The sequence below is a fragment of the Plectropomus leopardus genome, chromosome 10 (assembly GCF_026936395.1).
Source record: "Plectropomus leopardus strain MGB_pleo_1.0 chromosome 10, ASM2693639v1, whole genome shotgun sequence".
In the NCBI taxonomy this organism is placed as follows: Eukaryota; Metazoa; Chordata; class Actinopteri; order Perciformes; family Serranidae; genus Plectropomus; species Plectropomus leopardus.
Window position 1 is genome coordinate 19,820,183 of NC_142185.1, and position 19,707 is coordinate 19,839,889.

The 19,707-nt window shown below is 40.0% G+C and overlaps 1 protein-coding gene across 3 annotated transcripts in view; it reads left to right on the forward strand.

Moving 5' to 3' along the window:
- The window catches only part of dync1i2a (dynein, cytoplasmic 1, intermediate chain 2a), a 27,638-nt gene continuing 7,931 nt past the window's right edge, over positions 1-19,707 (forward strand). The window contains exons 1-11 of one of the 3 annotated variants that reach the window (XM_088083247.1): positions 1-155; positions 1,820-1,937; positions 2,497-2,611; positions 5,256-5,343; positions 6,579-6,668; positions 7,004-7,119; positions 16,239-16,325; positions 16,508-16,670; positions 16,770-16,869; positions 17,684-17,809; positions 19,158-19,304. In XM_088083247.1, the coding sequence (XP_087939373.1) occupies positions 1,830-1,937; positions 2,497-2,611; positions 5,256-5,343; positions 6,579-6,668; positions 7,004-7,119; positions 16,239-16,325; positions 16,508-16,670; positions 16,770-16,869; positions 17,684-17,809; positions 19,158-19,304 (1,140 nt within the window). In that variant the 5' untranslated portion in view covers positions 1-155; positions 1,820-1,829. The remainder of the gene's footprint in view (positions 156-1,819; positions 1,938-2,496; positions 2,612-5,255; positions 5,344-6,578; positions 6,669-7,003; positions 7,120-16,238; positions 16,326-16,507; positions 16,671-16,769; positions 16,870-17,683; positions 17,810-19,157; positions 19,305-19,707) is intronic. The other 2 variants (XM_088083248.1, XM_042495149.2) reach the window with 2 other exon arrangements.

Sequence of the window (19,707 nt, forward strand, 5' to 3'; positions counted from 1 at the left end):
CCATCTTTGACCTCAGATGGCAGCAGCACATCCAAGTAAACGCGTTGTGCTTCTTTTTGGCTCTTCCCAGTACCTGTAGTTGTGCTGGCAGCCCGTTTGTTTTGGCTGTGCTTTGGTTATAGGCATTTGGTGTCAGGTCGAAAACTTGCACTAAGGTTTGTAATCTTCACGACGATGTCATGTTAGCTGCAGTATCACACATTTCTAAATTTCTTTTTGTATTTATTGCTGTAATTGTAGTCTGATCTGATTAATTCATTGAGCGGGCAGTAGAGTTGATCGCGCATGACAGCGCGGCGGACTAAGGTCCGGTTTACTGTTGTAGCTAACTGCTAACAAATAAAGCTAATGGCTCATCTCTAACCATAAAGGGTGGGTTAGATCGGACAAGTCACATTGCCTACAATTCAAAAACAGTTTTGTTTTTTAAGTTACAGATTACATTAAACTACTCGCTGTCTTGGTGATCACTAATTAAATGCTGAACAACAATGATGGCTACGCTAGCTCTAGCCTGTCATAACAAGGATGGCTAGCAGCGACAGAGGCCGATTGTATGCTAACGTTGTGTGGTTTGTATGAATTAGCGGTGCGATTACTAAAATACTACATGATATTATTAGGAAACATGATTTTAGTTTGATCACGTTTAAAATAAGCCGACGAGGACTAGAGACAAATGCCTGAACCGAAGAGGATAACCTGACGCTAAGCTAACCGGTGTTAATTGTTGTATCAACGGTAGGGTGGGGCTTTCAGTGAGCTGGCTGACAATGACTGGTCTGCCGGGCTGTGGTTTTAACCAAATTACAGGTAGCCGTGTGTATTTGTGTCTTATCAGCTACGATATTTAACTCACGCAGCTGTAGGGAAAACGGAAAACACCGTTGGATGAGCATTTTACCTGCTAGGTGAGGTTGGGCAGCTAAAGTCAGCTGTCTCCATTGCTGTGCAAGGTGGTACTGAAGCTGAGAGCATCAACTGACAGGGGATGGCTGGCTTCATTTGTTTGTTTGCTTGCTTTGTTGTTGTTGTTTTAAAGCATTTATTTGTCATTATGCATTGAAACTACTCCACCAGCACACCCATAAAGCTTGGTTTTGTCTGATATACTTAATGTGCAATAGGGTTTTAAGGTGCAATAATTCTTAGTATTACTGTCCAAACAATATGCAATTTTTAGTGCAATATTTCAACTACAGCTTTCCTCTGTGCAATATTCTTCCAACTCTTGAATGTAGGCTATAGTTAACATGTTACACATATTGTATTTACTGTATATATTCTTATTGCTATTCTTACTTAGTGTATCTGAGTTGTTCATTGTAGCACATATTTATATTTTAATATTTTAAACTTACATACTAGTTTTATACACTGCATTGTAGCATAAGGCAGTTTTATGTTTTACACACTTTACGCACTCAGCACATTATCCATATTATAATTTAAATGTTCATATACTTGTGGCAATTGTCTATAACTGTATTTCTTTACATGTATATTTTCACACTCTTATGTATTCAGCATATTATTGTCCATACTTCTTTTTTAAATATTTTAATTTCACATATTGTGCGTATTGTTTACCGCTACAGTATTTCTATTTTTGCATTTCTTCTTTTATATACTTGTGCTGGTACTTCTTTTTACTTGCTATAGTTCTCTATGCTGGCATGAGAGCAACTGTAACAAACCACAATTTCCCCCCAGGGATCAATGAAGTATTTCTGATTCTGATTAAGTCTTTAAACAATATTTTCCAGTGCGGTCTTAATGGAAGATGAAGACAAACAGAAATGTGTTGTTTACATTACAGCTGTGGCATTATGTCTGACAAAAGTGAGCTGAAAGCAGAGCTTGAAAGAAAGAAGCAACGCTTGGCACAAATCAGAGAGGAGAAGAAAAGGAAGGAGGAGGAGCGCAAGAAGCAAGCGGTATGTGTAACATTTTGTAAATGCTTTGAATATTCCCTGATGTTGAATTAATATGGAAAATAAGCGGCATCAAACCGAATAATGGTTTCCAAAAAGATACAGTTAAGTTGTGTACACCAGTGGTTCCCAACCATTTCTTTAAGACATACCCCTGCAGCCCTATCAGATTAACTCAAGCACTCCATCAACACCACCCGTCAGGTTCATAAACTGGATATTATTAAACACCATTCACAGTATTTTTTTATGCAATTTTTGCAATATTGTTGCAGTATTTTCTCATACAGTTAAAGAGTCAGTGTTTATGTTAGTTGGGTTAAGTTTGCATTTGTGCTACTAATTGCAGGACATGAAGCTATTTCAACAATTTAGCTGTTATTTTAGCTAACTATTTCAACTGGATATTCAGAAATTTTAGTCAACTCTTACAGCCATTTGCCCATTACTTTTTGTGAGCCAACTATTTTAACTGTATAGACGTAACCACTAGAGCATTACAGTAGTGTGGCGTGGATATTTAGGGAGTGCATTAATGGGCAACGTGTCACTATGTTTCCAGGCTGACCAACTGAAAGATGCTGCACAACACCAGGATGATTCTGACCTGGAGAAAAAAAGACGCGAGGCTGAGGCTCTTCTACAGAGTATGGGCATAACCCCAGAGACTTCTGTTGGTATGTTCTGTATTACCTTTTGGTGAATTCTGATATTTAGCCAAATATACTTTTAATTTTGTAGTCCAATAGGAAAAAAAAAAAACAGGAACTTTAACAGGATTTCCAGACTTTTCACATTTTCGCACATCCTGTGTCATATATCCTCTTATCTCTCTTACCTGTATTTAAACAAAACAAGTAAAGTAGCTCATTTTACTTTCTATCACACATACATTTTAGTCATTGAATTAGGACAGTCATATTTTTATTTAGTTTGTATTTCATGATTTGGCTTTTTGACCAGGGTTTGAGTATAATTATTCTGGGTGAACAGCTTAGGGATGTTAGGCATTTCTTATTTCATGCTCGCAAAAGGAACATTGTAGGATAATGGACTAAAACATACAGATATTTTAATGGCCAAACAGTGGAATGTTCTTTACTGGCCAGCTCAGTCACCTGACCTCAGTGCAGCTGATCATGTGTTTAACTTCTTTAAGACCACAAGAAAGCAGGCAAAAATCTGGTGTGGATGCAGAAACCCTCAGCATTTTAACCCTAAAGTCCTTGCAACAAAAATGTGTCACTGCCCCAATGAGCTGTCACCAATAGATTTGTTTGTCAGTAACTTTGCTAAGTACTTTTAAGTAGTAAAATGTCATGAAGACAAAAGTAAATGGTAAAATAAAACAACCAAGTAAAGCAGAGTGGAAGTTCCTGTCACACCTTTACCGACTTCCAAGGTGCATAGAGAAGAGGAAGGAGCCTGAAGAGCTCAAAACTCCAGCAACACTTGTATAGAACAACATTATTGTTAATGGCCTTGACACACTTGTCCAAAATCTAAGAACATGTGGTGATGAAGGCATAGTGTTGCATCGCCTCCTGCCGCTTTTGTCTCGGCCAAAATATTGCGCTGAACACACTGTAAAGACTACAACCAACAGCCAACTAGCACATACATTCTGTGCCTGTATGAGAGGAACCGCTCTCCATAGAGTGCCACAGGGATGATGTGTTTCTGTAGGATGAAGCAGAAATTAACGTTGCCCTGGTACCCTCATGAAAAATCATATCAAAATTTTCAACTGGATTTTGGATTATTGCAGAAAATAAGCTATGTAGCAAACAAAACAAACATTTTGTTCAGCATGAAAATCTTTGCAAATAAACACCAAAAGTAAAAAGCTAACTTTAGGTTATAAACATACTACACTACAGTCGCATTACATAGCATCAACACCATAGTGAGACTGTAAAGCCATGCTGAGAGTGAGAACACACTGTAGTATCATTTAGTCATTTTTTAGCAACCACCTTTTTTTTTAAAGAAACATTAAAGCATTAAAATTTATGATCAGGGTTTTTACTGACATATTTTATATCATAGCACAAAATTTAATAGTCTCCTAAACAAGTGTTAACCACAGACTTTATTTCAAGCATCTAACCAACAACCGATTCAAAAAACCTACTGACGACGAGACAAAGGGAACCAGGAGTTCTGAAATGCTAACTTAGCACATTAGCAACTCAACCCAGTGCTGAAAGAGCAAATATAATAACAGTGAAGAATAACACAAGCAGTTATGTATTAGTTGAAGTTTGTTTTGATCTCACTCCGTCTAGACTTGAGTTGTTTGTTTACCTTCCTCGCTGCCGTTTATCCTCTCATGCACTGAGCTGAACTGCATTCACTGACTGGCTCCACCTCCAATTCCACTTGCTGAATCTGTTGAAAAAAGCAGAAAAGGATCAATTACTGCAAAATGTGCATGACACACCGCATAAACTAGGGAAACATGTTTACCAACAGACCAGATGACTAACTGCCGACCGTCAGTTTGGTGTGTCAGGGCCCTAAGGCAAACATATTTTGGCTCACGGCTGAGATGATGCACATGAAGACCTTAAGCCAAAACACATTGGTCTTAGAATAAAGGTGTTCTTTCTGCCACAAATGTAACAAAACAAGTGAAAATGGGCAAAATTCCACGTTACTGTAACTTTCCTTTTTTCTTACTTAAGATGTCACTTTTCTAATTTTTCCAGTAGATTCTACAAAAAAAGTCCATAAAAATTTCTACAATAAAAAAGTAGGCCCTGGTGAAATAAAATAAAGGTACGTTTTAAATGACACTACTATAGATGTATTAATATTAGTATATAGAGTTCATACAGAGCAGGAATGTTACAGCACTGCTATGTTGCTAACAGCAGGTGGCAGAAGAGATCCATAATAAAATCTTCATGAGTCTCACAGGATGCTGACAAACCTGATCCAAAATTATAAAAACATCATAGTTTTGTGTATCTTTTAAATAATTTGTATTGCATTTATTCACACATTAATTTAATAAAGAAAAAAATATTTTAATTGTGTTATTAAAGCTATTTTTCCCCAACATGTGTTGATTTTGCCACACCTTAAGTATGTTCTGGACAGACTGATTTGTACATTTAACTCGCTTTGCTACTAATGTCAAGGTTTCACACACATCACAGCACGCTCACTAACATGTAGCCGTCAGGAAAGTTTCAATCATTAAGATTGAAAGCATTCAGCATGGATCCATTCGTAATCCATTTGTACTCTGCTGTGAATAGCTTTTTGGTGTTTTGCACACTGTAACAGATGATTATTGTCTGTTTCGCTATGTAGTCCCTCCTCCCATCTCTCCCACTACCAAATCGGCGGGTACACCGAGTGAGGCAGGCAGCCAAGACTCTGATGGAGCCGTGGGACCCAGGTACACACGCACACACACACACACACACACACACACACACACACACACACACACACACACACACACACACACACACACACACACACACACACACACACACACATACTCCTCAGCAACAGTTTAAGTAACAACATTTTCCCTGCCTCTAGTACAGTACATTACAAGTGTGGAAACAATGGCAACATCCCTATTCATGAAGAATTAACGGGTATTTCTCCCCCTAAGGCAAAATGTTTAAATGCACACATCTTTATTGAGCTTTATATGTCTTCCCAAAACATTCTTTTTGTGCTTTTTATGTGCTCAGTTACGCGTATGCCAGCAGGAATGTAATTTCAGCGTCCTTGTCACGGCCTCTTGAGCCACTTAAACTGCAGATGTGTTGTACAGCAAATTAGTTCTGAAGTGTTTTGAGTATTGCTTAGAAAAAAATGTAGGTGTATTTTTTCTTTATAAGCTTTTGCTATTAGCTAACATTGTGCATCGCTTTTAAACAAAGGCTATGAATATATCTAAAGCATGATTACAGTAAGAGCAACTGAGTAAAAAATCTTTTGGAAAGTCTCATACCATCACAGTGAATGATGACGAGTTTATGCCAACTAAGTGCATGTTTATTTAATTTGTGTGCCGTTGAATTAGGACGATCTTAAATTAACAATAAAACAGCAGGCTGCTGTGATGCCTGGGGGACTTCTTAACCCCTAATTAGAGCCCCTTCCCTGGGCTGAAACTCAAGCTCCCCCAGTGTCCCATCAGGCCCAGGGAGCTGTTCCCCCTACGTGTTGACTCATTTCCCTCACCAGCATGGCCATTTCCTACACACATGGAGGTCATGTTTTCTCCCTGAGGGTTCTTGAGCTCCCTCCCTCTCTGTCTGCACAACACTCAGAGCCTTTGGTGTGACACAGTTCAGGCTGTATCAGCCCCGCAGGCTGCACATTACACCCTGTGTCATCTCACTCTGAGAAGCAGTGTGTCCATGCATTTTAAGCAGATACATTCTTCCATCTCTGAGCTTTGTGCAGCCAGACTTAAGCTTTGACTGAAACACACACACACGCAACAAGATCCAGTTTTAAGTTTGTTTTTGATAACATGCAAATTCAACTGATTTGTGACCTAGGATCCAATCAGCATGTTGTGTGCCATAATGCTAACTTTATCTCCTCTCCTCCTGTGTGCTTGCTCGTCTTCTCTCACTAATGCTGCCTTGTTGCTGTGACACTAACCAGGACTCTGCACTGGGACTCTGACCCGTCCACTCTTCAACTTCACTCTGATTCTGAGCTGGGGTACTGGACACTCTCTTCTCTCCTTTCCTGGTCATTTTCCCTTCTCTCAATCTATGGCATGATTACTTTGTCTTTCAAAGTCATTACTAAGCTAATGCTGTCCAGGAGAACAGTCGTGCATGCAAGAGTGGTCAGACAAAGCCCTTTAATTGATTCACACTGGTTGTTATACTGATCTGAAGCCATCTAATGAAACGCTCATTTACGTACATTGATTCCACTTGCAAGGAGGTGAAATTGTTAAAAACACAAATGAAAAAGTGATAGCATAATGGCTATTTTGTATGTTTTTTTTCTTGTTAAAATCATTATGGTTTTGTGGTGATATTGAGCTGTGCAATGTTTGAGTTGTTATGTGCTTTTAGGCGTGGAACTCCAAAACTGGGAATGGCCAAAATCACACAAGTGGACTTCCCTCCGCGTGAGACTGTGTCCTACACAAAAGAGACGCAGACACCTGTCATGACTCAGCAAAAAGAAGGTGATTCTCACACATTATTACGCATGGTAACCTTGAAAAATTGACAAAACCTGAGTATGTTCTATGATTGTGGGTTAGGGCTGCGATTTATTTTCATTATCGATTAATATGCAGATTATTTTCTAGATTCATCGATTAATAGTTTGTTCAATAAAATTTCAGATTGTAATAACCCCTTTTACACTAAGATTGCCCTGTAGGGCTGCTACAAAGTCCCTTCTTTAAGCTGTTTTTGCAGTTTTACTCAGAATTAAAAAATGGCAGCATCATGCCATTCCAGTGTGTGATTTTAGACAGCATGCTGTCATTACAGAAGCTAAAGAGGCATGGTGTGGAACACAACAACATTGGCCTCTAGTGTAACATATAGCATATGTGTCGCCCACTCTTTATAAACAATAACAATGGCATAATACAGCAATAACAGTTATTTATCTTCTCTGTTATAAATAAGGAGCTCTCGCACTTCATTGTTTCCCAATTAACAGACTTTTTTAATTGCTTCTTTTTTAAGTTAGTTGCTAACTGCTATAGCTAACTGTTGCTAGTTGCCTTTTAAATCTTCCACGATTGGTCACATGCAAAACACGCCACCAAAACTGCACACCCGTCCTGCCAATAAGCCTGTCCTGCCGGCTATTTCTTTTATACAGGTCTCAAGTTGGCGCTGTTACTACCTTGGTTGCTGGCATAAAAAGCAAGACAACTCAGTCCCTCCATTTCATGACCGCACCTGTTTTACAAAAACAACATGGCAGCGTAACAGCACGATATTCCCTTCAACAGGGAGTGTAAAAAGGGCTAATAATGAATGTCATTCATTAGAAAGCATTTTCTTTCATTTTTGTATGAAAATGACAAACAATTAATTGATTATCAAAACCGCCGACAGTTATTTTTCTGTCGATCGACTAACTGATCAATGTACTAATCGCTGCAGTTCTAATGTGGCTGCATTAAGAATAGGGGGGTCCATTAAGATGTATTGCTTTTTTGCAAACGAAAGTTTAGTTTTGCTGCAAGGTGGTGAACCCCTTGTGGAAAATAGTTCACAAGCGTGTGTTGTGGGCTGTATGAGTGCACAAGTGGGTACCGGAAGTGAACAAGTAGAGGGGATTTGATTTGAGATCAAAGTAAAGGAAAAATGAGGCCCAGGAAACACAAGAAGTGGAGGGAGAGATTAAATTCAGACAAGCCCTGCTCCTCTGAACCTCACAACCAACTCCGCTTCAGTGTAATTAATGAGCAGGATGAGAAAACCAGTGACAGGAAGGAGAAATGCGATTGGGGGGGAAGATATGAAGCACTGAGCACACAACTGCTTACTGCATCTGAAGCATGTCGATATGTAAGTAATTGCTGCACTGGAGCTTTCATGCGGTTGGCCAAAGAGAATATTCGGGCTACTACTAACACCACATGTTGAACACATGTTCCATAAAATATGCAATATTTGTGGGTGTGCAGCTTGTTCGTGGTTGATTTATGTAATGACAGATGGCGAATAATGTGCTCGACTGAAATCCTGATGAGGTTTTTTGTTTTGTGTTCTCATTTTTGTTTTTGTTTTTCCAAAGAACAATCTTAAAAAAAAAAAAGAACTCAAACTCCTGGAATGTCTTTTTCGGCGTTTGCTCAATTTATTTGCATCGGCTAACACGTCTTTTTAAGCATCCTTGAAAGCCTGGTTAGGATTTTAAACAGTGTACAGATTGTTGGTTGTTGTCCCATCAGGTGATGTGCAGTAAATCCTGAGGTGGCATGCTGCACGAGCAAGATGAAATTGTGTGATTTTGTGGAAAACTATGAGCAGAACTAGTGAAGGATGAAGAGCATCCCTCTGTTCTTCATCGCTCTTTACTCTGGACTCTACTGGGCATTGTAAAACTGTGTTAAACAACGATGGTTTCTGCCAGCTGTTCAACACGAGGCCCCCTTCCCCTCTCTGCCACTATGTAATCATTTCATCAACTCCCTCGCTTCCCTGTCTTCTCCCTTCACCGAACAGGCACATAACAAAACACACTCAGTGACATTGTGCATTTTCACACCATCACTTCTGGCACTCGATGAGACGGCATCCCCTTCCCAGCTTGCTCCCCTCGGCGCATTTTTGATGTGTGGGGTGGCGTCAGGCCTGTTCTCTGATTGAGCGATTTATCATGTTGTCAAAAGGAGGCAACGGCGCAGCACTCTCAAGGTCAGCAGGCGGTGGCATTAGAGGGAGCGGCTGCCATGCCCCGGCTGCTGCAAACCGAGGGTTCCCACAGTGTGTGCAAGACATCTCGGAGAAAGGAGTAAAAGATTTAAGATTTTAACATCACCTGCCCTGTTGGCCCAAAACCCCTCCCCCCTCTAAAATTCAAGGAAAATGCATCATCAGGTTAAACGATTTGTTTGTTGTTAATGTAGACTGGTGTTGTCATGATACTGGAATTTCTAACTTCGATACAGTACCTTGAAAAATATCATTATTCGTAGGAATTCACCGATTGTGAAATTCTGGACGGATACCGATATACACCGATATTTCCCCTTTTGTGTCAAGGAAACAAAGAAATCTTCATTCCAAAACTAACTGATACGTTTGAAGTCATTCGAGCCGACAATCATGTTACTTTTGAAGGAGCACAAATTTAATCATACAATTTATGAAACAACCTTCAAAATAAACAACTTCGTATTATTTTTTACATAGCTTTAAAAGCCTTTTTACTACATGTAATATATTGTTTCCTCTCTAAAATCTTTTTTATATTACTGTGAATGTGATGTTACGTTAACTAGCTTTCTGCAGATTTTAACACAGATTTGTTGTTCATAATGTAGCATTATCAGTGAAACAATAGGGTGTGTCCTATGACATGACAGCAGTGAGTTCACAGCATCCCCAAGCAGAGGAGAAAAATTGATAAAGATGGAATAAAATTTGCAATTATCAAAAGATAAATATGATAACAATATCACACAGCAATGCCAACTTTTTTTCTTGGTTAGTTGCAGAGAACAACAGAAATTCTGTAGTAAACATTAACAGTAAGAGAAAGTAAGAAATCACAGCTGGTACCGGCAGTGTTTCCCATTAATAACCAAGACTATGGTGGGCCGCCACAGTCTAATTTGTCCTGCTGTGGTCTCAATGAATGGAGCTTGGCTGTTAATTAGGAGCGGTATTAAAATATATACACTGTTGGGTTATTTATAGTGCAGTAGTGGCAGAGAGGAGCAGCAGAACGTCAGGCCCATTATAAGCGAAACTAAACTATTCATTCTGCTGGGCCTCGAACTCTCGTATTCTTACAAAAATCTGCAAATATCTCCTCTCATCCATCGATCTGATCAGCTGTGGACGCATCAACAGATCAATAATCCACCTCACAAGTGACATTCACCTGCAAAGGAGAAGAAAAGCACTCCGCCTGCTGTGCTGCATTCAGGGACCCGCAAAAAACAGCGGATATAAGAGCGAGACCACACAATGCCACACGCCACACTTAACTAGTACACTTAACACTTTCAAATATTTAGTACATATTGATAAATCAATATTTCTAACAGCACTAAAATGACTTGGACAGTCTCTGATGTTGCCTCTCAGATGTCTATGATTGAACAAGTTTGACATGAATTCAGCTTCATCTTTACTTGCCAAATCTGTGACCACAGGACAGCTCAGGTGCCTTTTGTTTTAAATCGACGTGATACAATCCGTAGGTAGTTTGTCGATTTAAGCCACCAGATTGGTGAGTTTCTGTGCTGCTGCTGTTGCAGTACTCCCAGCCTGCACTAGTAGGTAATACGCAGCATCAGTATGCACTCCTCAACAAGAGGCTGTAATTATGGAGTAAGATATTGTTGGAGGTTGGGTGGTGGTGGTGGTGGTGGTGTGTGTGTGTGTGGAGTGGTTGGTCTGGTGCAGCGTTTAAAAAGGCTTGTCAGGAATATGAGTATGTAGAGCAGTTTAGTAAATCTAATATTTAATTGAATGTGATTGTTTTAATCACTCTGAATTCAGAGGCAGGTCAAAACTTTTTATCACAAAAGCCCTTAATGGCCTTCTTGTTTGAAGTGCCACTTGTAATTGTGGTCAGCTTTTATGCACTTAATGATTAGTACTGTTAAATATCCATTGTATCCCTCCATCATACAGTAGCTCATCATTTCAAATAGAAAATTTGGAATATTCTCCTTTTTTTCACGAGTGTATGGTTTGAGGAATTGGCACCTTTACAGCCTGGTTATTTTTCTTAATCTCTTTTAACAATATGAGTTTGTATATTATCTGTGACATTTTTTTAAGAGCAGAGTGCTGGTGTTGGATTTCTGCCTGTTGTTGGCCTGTTGGTGATCTTTAGACCTCTGTGTCATTAGAGACGTGTAACCATGTTGAAGAATTTGAAAACAATAGACTCCTGTTTCACAGATGACTGAATCCTGAAGAGTGTTATCAGATTGACTGCTGATGTCTTTATTTTGTTTTTTGTTTTTTTTGTGCCTTGCAGCCATTTTAAATTTGCTACACTAGTAACACAAAACCACAGATGTTGATGGTGTGCCACATGGAAAAGGGTTAACCACAGTTTTTGAAGTGCATTTTGTAAACTGGGACCAGTGTAGGCATGGGACGATATGGAAATTTTATGTCATGACTTTCCTAAGCAAAATAATTGCAATTAACGATATTATCCCAATAATCATTGTAATACATTTAAAACTCTTACACCAGTTGCATTCATTGGTTGTGTTGGTTAGGTTTAGAATAGAGGAGTGAGATTGGTTGGGGTAAAAATGTCAGTGTAAGCCAATCCAGAGCAGAGTAGGACACATTAGGGCGGGTCATGCCTTCAGTATTGTAGGAACTGCAAATTTGCACCCTGGATGACATGAGGATGTGTAAATTCAACTAAAATTTTCTATTTAACCAAAATTTCCCAATGCGGCATTTTGTTTCATATGCTTCATACATATCATATCTAGATAGATACTTTCATTTTCTCTGTGGGGAAACTGGTTTGCAGCATATCACAAACGCACACAAAGTCGCCATACCCTACACATACTGATATTATGAAGGTACATACCAAACAAGTTAACCCTAGACATGCATAAAGATAACAGACATACTTATTCATATGCTCATTCAAGCACTAGGTGGCTGGGAACAGACCAGACCAGTTGTACATCTGAAACCGGTACAAGGCCATGCATACGAGACTCTGTATTTTATGCAAAATTTTTTCAAACTTGACACAGTGAGAATCAAGGCAGTGGAATCCTACGTACAGAGTGAGAAAAACAAAATTGAAAAACCTGCCAACAAACAGCAGCTATATCCCAGTTCAGTTCTACCCTCATCTCTGCCAAGATGCAAAAAAAAAAATATTTTACTATAAATAGCTGAGTAAAATTGTCCCTAACTCTGAGCAGTCGATGTCAGGTCGTGTTTTGTTTTGTTTTTTCTTTCATACTCAGAATGAAATGTAAGATCTATTTCAGAATAACCAAGTGGCATTTAAAAGTCTTATAAAACTCTAATATCTAACCTGATCTTAAGATGCAAGAACCTTGCACTGGACACAATATTCATGAATACCCCAATAATGGAAATTCACAGCAACCAACACAGTGTGTATTTTTATCACAATCCACACTAAAATCATATATTGTCCAATCCCTAGACTAGAGGTACTTTTTTCAGTAAGCAAGAAATGATAGTGCAACGAGTTTTATAATGGTAGAGTTTTGTATTCTGCGTCTATTGGCCTTTATGCAAGCAGGCAGAGAACAAAACCCTGTTGCACGTGCTGAAGTCAGACTCTTATTGTTTTGGGACATATAGAAAGTGGAAGACACCTGCAGCGGAGGAGAGCAAAGGTCATTTAGTTTTATACTTTGTACATCACAGGCTGTATACCATGTTTGCATTAATATATTGTCCATTGACTAAGACCTGTGATTACCCCCCTCCCCTCCTGTCCAGCTCCCCCCAAAAAGCTTTTATTTCTTAAGTGGTACAAAAGCCATAATTGAGCCTGCTTTGAGAGAAGGTGTCAGTGTATGGGACATCGGTGATCCGGGTGAATTCTGTTAAATGCAACCCCCCCCCATCCCCCGCCCCCCCCCCCCACCAGGCGCTACTACCCCCCCCCCCCAACACATCCCCAGCGGGGTCACCAGGATCACTAGCTTTTCTCCAAATGGCCATTTTGGCTGGCAGGTGCATTATACCCTTTATTTTCAGATTGTCTATCCGCTCCTAATGCCTGGCAGGTTGATTGCTCTGGCTGCCTCACCAGGGAAAGGGCTGACGAGCACGGCCGGGACTAGCTGAAAGACAGTGATTACTGTTTTCCTTTAAGCCTGATTGAGGCCCTTGAAAGGAAAGATTTTAACCTTCTCCTGTTGGTTGCAGAGTATGGCCGTACATTGAAATGGCTTGTGTCATCAACCCAGTTCTGTAAACTCATCAGCGTACCCAATAACCTTCTTCCCCAAACCTCCATCTGAGGAAGGGGATAAATCACTTTATGGACAAAGTGACAGATGACATTATCATTTAGATTATCTCAGTAGGAAGGAAATTCTGGCATGCGGTGCTGTCATCTTAGATTAACTATAAGGCTCATACCAAGATGAATGCTTGTAGGAACCAGGCGAGTATTTCCCGTCGCCTCATGAATCTGTTTTGTCCTGCTTTTGCTATTTTTTTTTTTTACATTGAAAGCATGGGCCATATACCGTCTCTGAGAGTTGTGTTTTTGAAAAAGTGCGTTCATCTTCATTGAGGTAGAGCCGGTGTGCAGTTTGCCAGCTGGTCTGGCCTGTATTTTGTTGTACATTCTCTGAGGTTGAATAGGAGTTGCAGGACCTCCTGCTAGGACGGTAATTGCACAGGCTTGCTGTTCAGGGAGAAGCTTGTCTCGGGGCAGCCAGGCGGAAAACCTCTGTGCCATCCCCATGCCACCTCTGAAGAGCACAAGACAATCCCGGCATCACCATCTGCTTTTGCACCATGCCGTCATCTGGCCAGGCCAATGGGACGAGCCGGGGCAGCTGCTCCACACCCTCTGCCCCGCTGCCCTGTGGCCTAGAAGGGGGCAACCTGCCACTGGGACACAGAGGAGACGGCTACACTGACAGCTAGACTCCCCATTGAATGGCTCGAGTCTCATTAACAGTTGGGAAAGACAGGGGTCCCTATGACAACAAGACACCCGCTGCGCTGTGTCCCTTTAACACAAATGACAAACTTCCCCGCTTTAGAGGAGCAGGTTCCTTTTTGAAAGGCAACATTGTGCTGACAAATCAAACAAACGCGAGGCAGAGATACAAAATCAGTCTTTTGCTTTGCCCATAATCACTGGGTGGAGCTTTTATTGAAAAGGGAAAATAATGGAGGTGAAAGACGAAGTGACCAAAAGCTATGAAACGCCTACACGAGGGCACGATCACTTGTGAGAAATTTAATTTCCCGTTACATTTGAAGTTTTGACTGAAAATTGATTGTCATAAACAAATCTGATAGATGTTTTGTTGCGTTAGAAATGTGTTGATTTAGAGACATTTTTTTCAGACGTAATCTGAATTAGGATTGGATCAAATTTGGAAAATGGTTTGTTGAATAGAAAGAAAGGATGCTAGGTCAAATTAGACCTGTAATTCTCAACCTTTTTCATGTCAGTTGCACCCAAATTGATACACTTTCGGTCACAGATCCACATTTCATAAGATTTTGCTTCAGTGACCTCTGTCTGAAAAGATTTTGGTAGTTAGATATGTTTGGTTTTTTGATTGCTAAATATGTTAAGGAGCAGAATAAATCACCACCATACAATATTATATCTATTCTTTGGACAATGACACAGTATATGTCAATATCACAAAATCTGCCGAAATAAAATTTCGATTATGATGGTATTAGATGTCCATTTCGCACAAACTGTTACAAAAGAAGCTGCCACCTGTTTCTTTTCAGCTTTTGGCCATAAACGATAAACACAATACACAAATAATGTTATAATATACTGTATGTTATTGATTAAGAGTAGAAAATTTAATTTTAAGTTGCCTACACTAACAAAGATCAAACAGCACATCGGAAAAAGTTAACCGTCAGGGTTTTCAGACAGAGACCCTTTTGGGAAAAATGTTTTAATTTGAACGAAACCCACGATGTTTTTCCGAAAACCTCAGGACCATGAAACTTTTCCTAAGCGCTATTAAACATGGAATAACAAAAAGACCATTTAAAAAGAGTATAAATTCAGCTCAGTAATGACTGTCCAGGTGCGCAGACACAACAGCTGTGTTTTGCCAGTCACACAGTGTTAGCGAGGACACATACTTAGCATAAGCTAGCCTAGCGGTTAGCAGAGTTTAGCTTATCAATATACGTAATATTTATAGGCCATTTTTTTCTTACTCACCGCTGGTTTAGGTCACTACATCTCCCGTCAGAACAGCGAGGTTGAATTTCCGACTGCTTGCTATTTTTTTAGCCAAACATTGTTGAAGCAGGACAGCTAATGTAGCTGTAAAAAGCTAGCAGCGACGACCGTCCCGGCAGCTACGTCGTCATTACTCCCATAAAGCAATTTGTTTACACGTGACACGTGCGTTTTCTGTTCACCCATAGTTTCTCCGAAAACAAAATATTTCCACACTGCTGATTTATTCCCATTAAATAGCGTAATCCTCATTGTTTTTCTCTCGGCTGTTCGCCGTTAACGGCCTGCTGCTGTTTGACAATGACACAGAATTTCAAAAATATAGGCGCATCCTTAATATGATGATGTGGATCGATGTTTACATTTTGCAGCGACCAAAATGCATCATTGAGCATTGAATTCATCATATATATATGTGTATATATATATATATATACACACACACACACACACACACACACATATATATATATATATATATATATATATATATATATATATATACACACACACACACACACACACACACATATATATATATATATATATATATATATATATATATATACACATATACATATACATACATACATACATATAGATATAGATATAGATATATAGATATAGATATGGTTACACTTTGTTTAACATAGCTCATTTTCTGGTCAACAGAAGAGGAAGAAGAGGAAGAAAGTGTGCCACCAGAACCAGTAGTGGAGACTCAGACTGAGAAACTGGACCAGAAAGAGGACGAGGAAGGTGATGATGCATGCTTACAGTACAAATTCAACAAATTATTATTATTATTATTACTTTATAGTTGTTGCAGCTTACAAAGAGTCTGTGTCATCCTGTCATCCTTTATCATAATGCCAACAAGCAGCAGCAGAGATTTGGTGATACATTTTGGAGATACATTTCAGTGTCTTTTTTCTATGCAGCACCCCCCCACGAGCTGACAGAGGAGGAAAAACTCCAGATCCTCCACTCCGAAGAGTTTGTGAATTTCTTCGACCACAGCACTCGCATTATTGAGCGGGCTCTATCCGAGCACGTGGACCTCTTCTTCGACTACAGCGGTCGTGACCTGGAGGAGAAGGAGGGGTAATAATTGGACAACTAGTGTTTTACACACACAAAAACGATGGTAATTGGTTTTTGAAGAAGTGTTTTTATTGATTTGTGGTGCTTTGTTTTCTCCAGTGAGATCCAGGCTGGGGCAAAGCTGTCCCTCAACAGACAGTTCTTGGATGAGCGCTGGTCCAAGCATCGTGTCGTCACCTGCCTGGACTGGTCCCCCCAGGTCACTTTTTTAAACAACTTTTAGTCATTAAAACAACAATTAAACATATTTCTCAGAGAAGCGTTTGGAAGTAGTTCGCAATTATCAAAACATCAATCTTAAAAATGAATATATTGTGCTGAAAAAGAAGTAAAAAAAAAAAAAGTGTCGCTAATTGGCTGTTGAAACAACTTAACTTTGCACAGCCATAATGCTTTATGATTACATAGCTTGAGTTTGACAGCATTTACTTTTCGCCACAGCTCCCTCAGGAGAAGTAAGTTATGTCCCACACATTGTCACTCAGTCGGGAGCCGTAATGATTTGTTTCCTCTGGTGTCTAAGGTCATTTAATGCGTGATTCTGCAACGACTTGTGACAGTGATTGAACACCAACTCTTTGTTCAGAGTATTTACCACCTCAGAGCGATATCCGTGCCCTTCTGATTTGAAAATCAAGTAGAAGAAGCTGCAGAAGTCTGTTTACATCTGGGCAGTGTTTCTGTAGTCGTTTTCCTGTGTTTTAATAACCGCCTCAGTGGGTTTTAGATTCTCAGTGAGCTACTATGTTTGAGTCCACCGCTGTTCCTCTGAGCACTTTGAGAACTGCAACTTTTCATTAAAGTATGAAAGGAAATAAAAAGGGAATTTACCAAAGTTCTTAAGGGGGTGGGCTAACTAAACGAGCCATAAATCTTGAGGAAAGGTTACTCATTCTTTAAAGCATTCAGCAGCACCACACAGGGCAGGCGAGGCTTTTCCACATGGAGCCAAGCCTGGGGGGCACGTCTGCCTCCCCCCCAACATTCATTTGATTTTTTTCTCCTGTCACCAGTATCCTGAACTCCTGGTTGCCTCGTACAACAACAACGAGGACGCTCCTCACGAGCCAGACGGCGTGGCCTTAGTGTGGAACATGAAGTACAAGAAGGCCACACCGGAGTACGTCTTCCACTGTCAGGTACCCAAAGACTCTCTGCTTTTTTCTCCAACCTCTCTGTCTCCCCGCGACCTCACGGGTGGCTTCTTCCATGACAAGCGTGGAACACCGCCAACCAACCCGAGTCTGCTTCTCCCTCCTCCCACACCCCTCCCACCTCTATCCACACTGTGAGTTCACCATACTGGCATCCATCTCCACCACATCTATCCGCAAACACATGTTCGTGAGGCGCCGGAGAAGACCTGTGGCGCAGGAGCTGAATGGAATCTGAGCGCTGCAGAAGGATTAAGTGTGCGGGGCAGGGCTGGTTATCATATGCATCCAAACAAGGGCCCTGTGTTCAGGCGAGCTTGCAGGGAGAGCGGTGCAGCTCCTCCACTCTGCCCAGCCTTATTATAATGCCTGCCCCGAGGCTCCTTCACCAAGACAAGTTGAGTAGAACCACATGTTGTTGCCTCCAGAGCGGATGTTGATGCAGGCGGATTGCTCAGATGAATAAAACTGAACAGAAGTGTGAATGCACATTTTCTCCGTGATTCACAGTCAACACAATTTTTGTCAAAAAAAAAGCCCCTTTACAAAAAATACAAAGTTAAAATTATGATAGGTGAAGCAATAACCACATGTAGGCTGCCTAAAAACCAAGCTCAAGTAATAAAATTAATGAATCAAGTCATAATCCAGAAATAAATAATGATCCTGTTGACTGGGCTCAAGGTTTGTTTGCACTGTTCGAGCTGAGGCAAGAGTGATGAAAGACGTGTTTTGGGAGAGTGCAAAGGCATACAGAACAGTTTTTTAACTTTGAGATGAAGCAGGAAAACAACAGGTTCAAGTTTGATGTTTTCCATGCACTGATTATTGCCAAGTTTGAATATTTGTTGCTGATATGAAACTTAACAGCATTTTGCAGCCATATGCTGGTTTGCATTGTGGTCAGTTACCTCAGCGGAAAATCGACCTAAGTTATTTTGACTCTAAATTTGTGTTTCCATTCATTGCCATCAAAAATTAATGTAAAATGCGTATGTTGTTCAGTGTTTGTATTGCACTGTGAAAGGAATGCAGTTCTGCAGTATTACCAAGCTGTCAGTTTATAAAGTACACCGAGCTAAAAACTAGTCCTCCATAAAGGTTAACAGTCGTTATACTGTTTAAGAAAAGTGGGCATAAATGGGATGGACAAAATATTACAAACACATGTCAGTTCAACAGCATCACACATGGCATCCTCCTTTTTTTTTTAATTGGACATGAGGGTTTTTCTACAGACCTGTCACCAGGCTGTCTCGCTATAAACGTGGACTTCTTCACCACTTGAGAAGCTTATCATTGCCTATCCCTCTCTCTGTTTTTCCCCTGACAGTCCGCTGTGATGTCGGCTGCATTTGCCAAGTTCCACCCCAATGTTGTGGTGGGGGGCACATACTCGGGGCAGATAGTGCTGTGGGACAACAGGAGCAACAAGAGGACCCCCGTGCAGAGGACCCCCCTGTCAGCAGCTGCACACACGGTACACTAAACAACAGACACACTGGGCTCGTACTTTTTTCTATGAAAACAAAAAGATCCTGTCAGTCATAATAATAAGATTCTGTCTCAAAAAATGACTTATCTCAAACATAACACACATGCTTAAAATAATGACTTAATATCTCAAAATAATGAGAAACATTTCTAAAATGACTTATTTCAAAATAATGAGTTGGTATCGCAAAATAATTATTGTCTCAAAATGATGACAAACTTTCTTAGAATGAGTTATTTCAAAATTTTGACCCAGTATTTCAAATTGCAAAAACTTTCTTAATAATAACAATGACTTTTTTTTCTAAAATAGTGACTTTATCATCTGAAAATATTGACTTAGTATCTCAAAATGAAAAACTCTCTTAAAATGAGAAACTTTCTTAAAA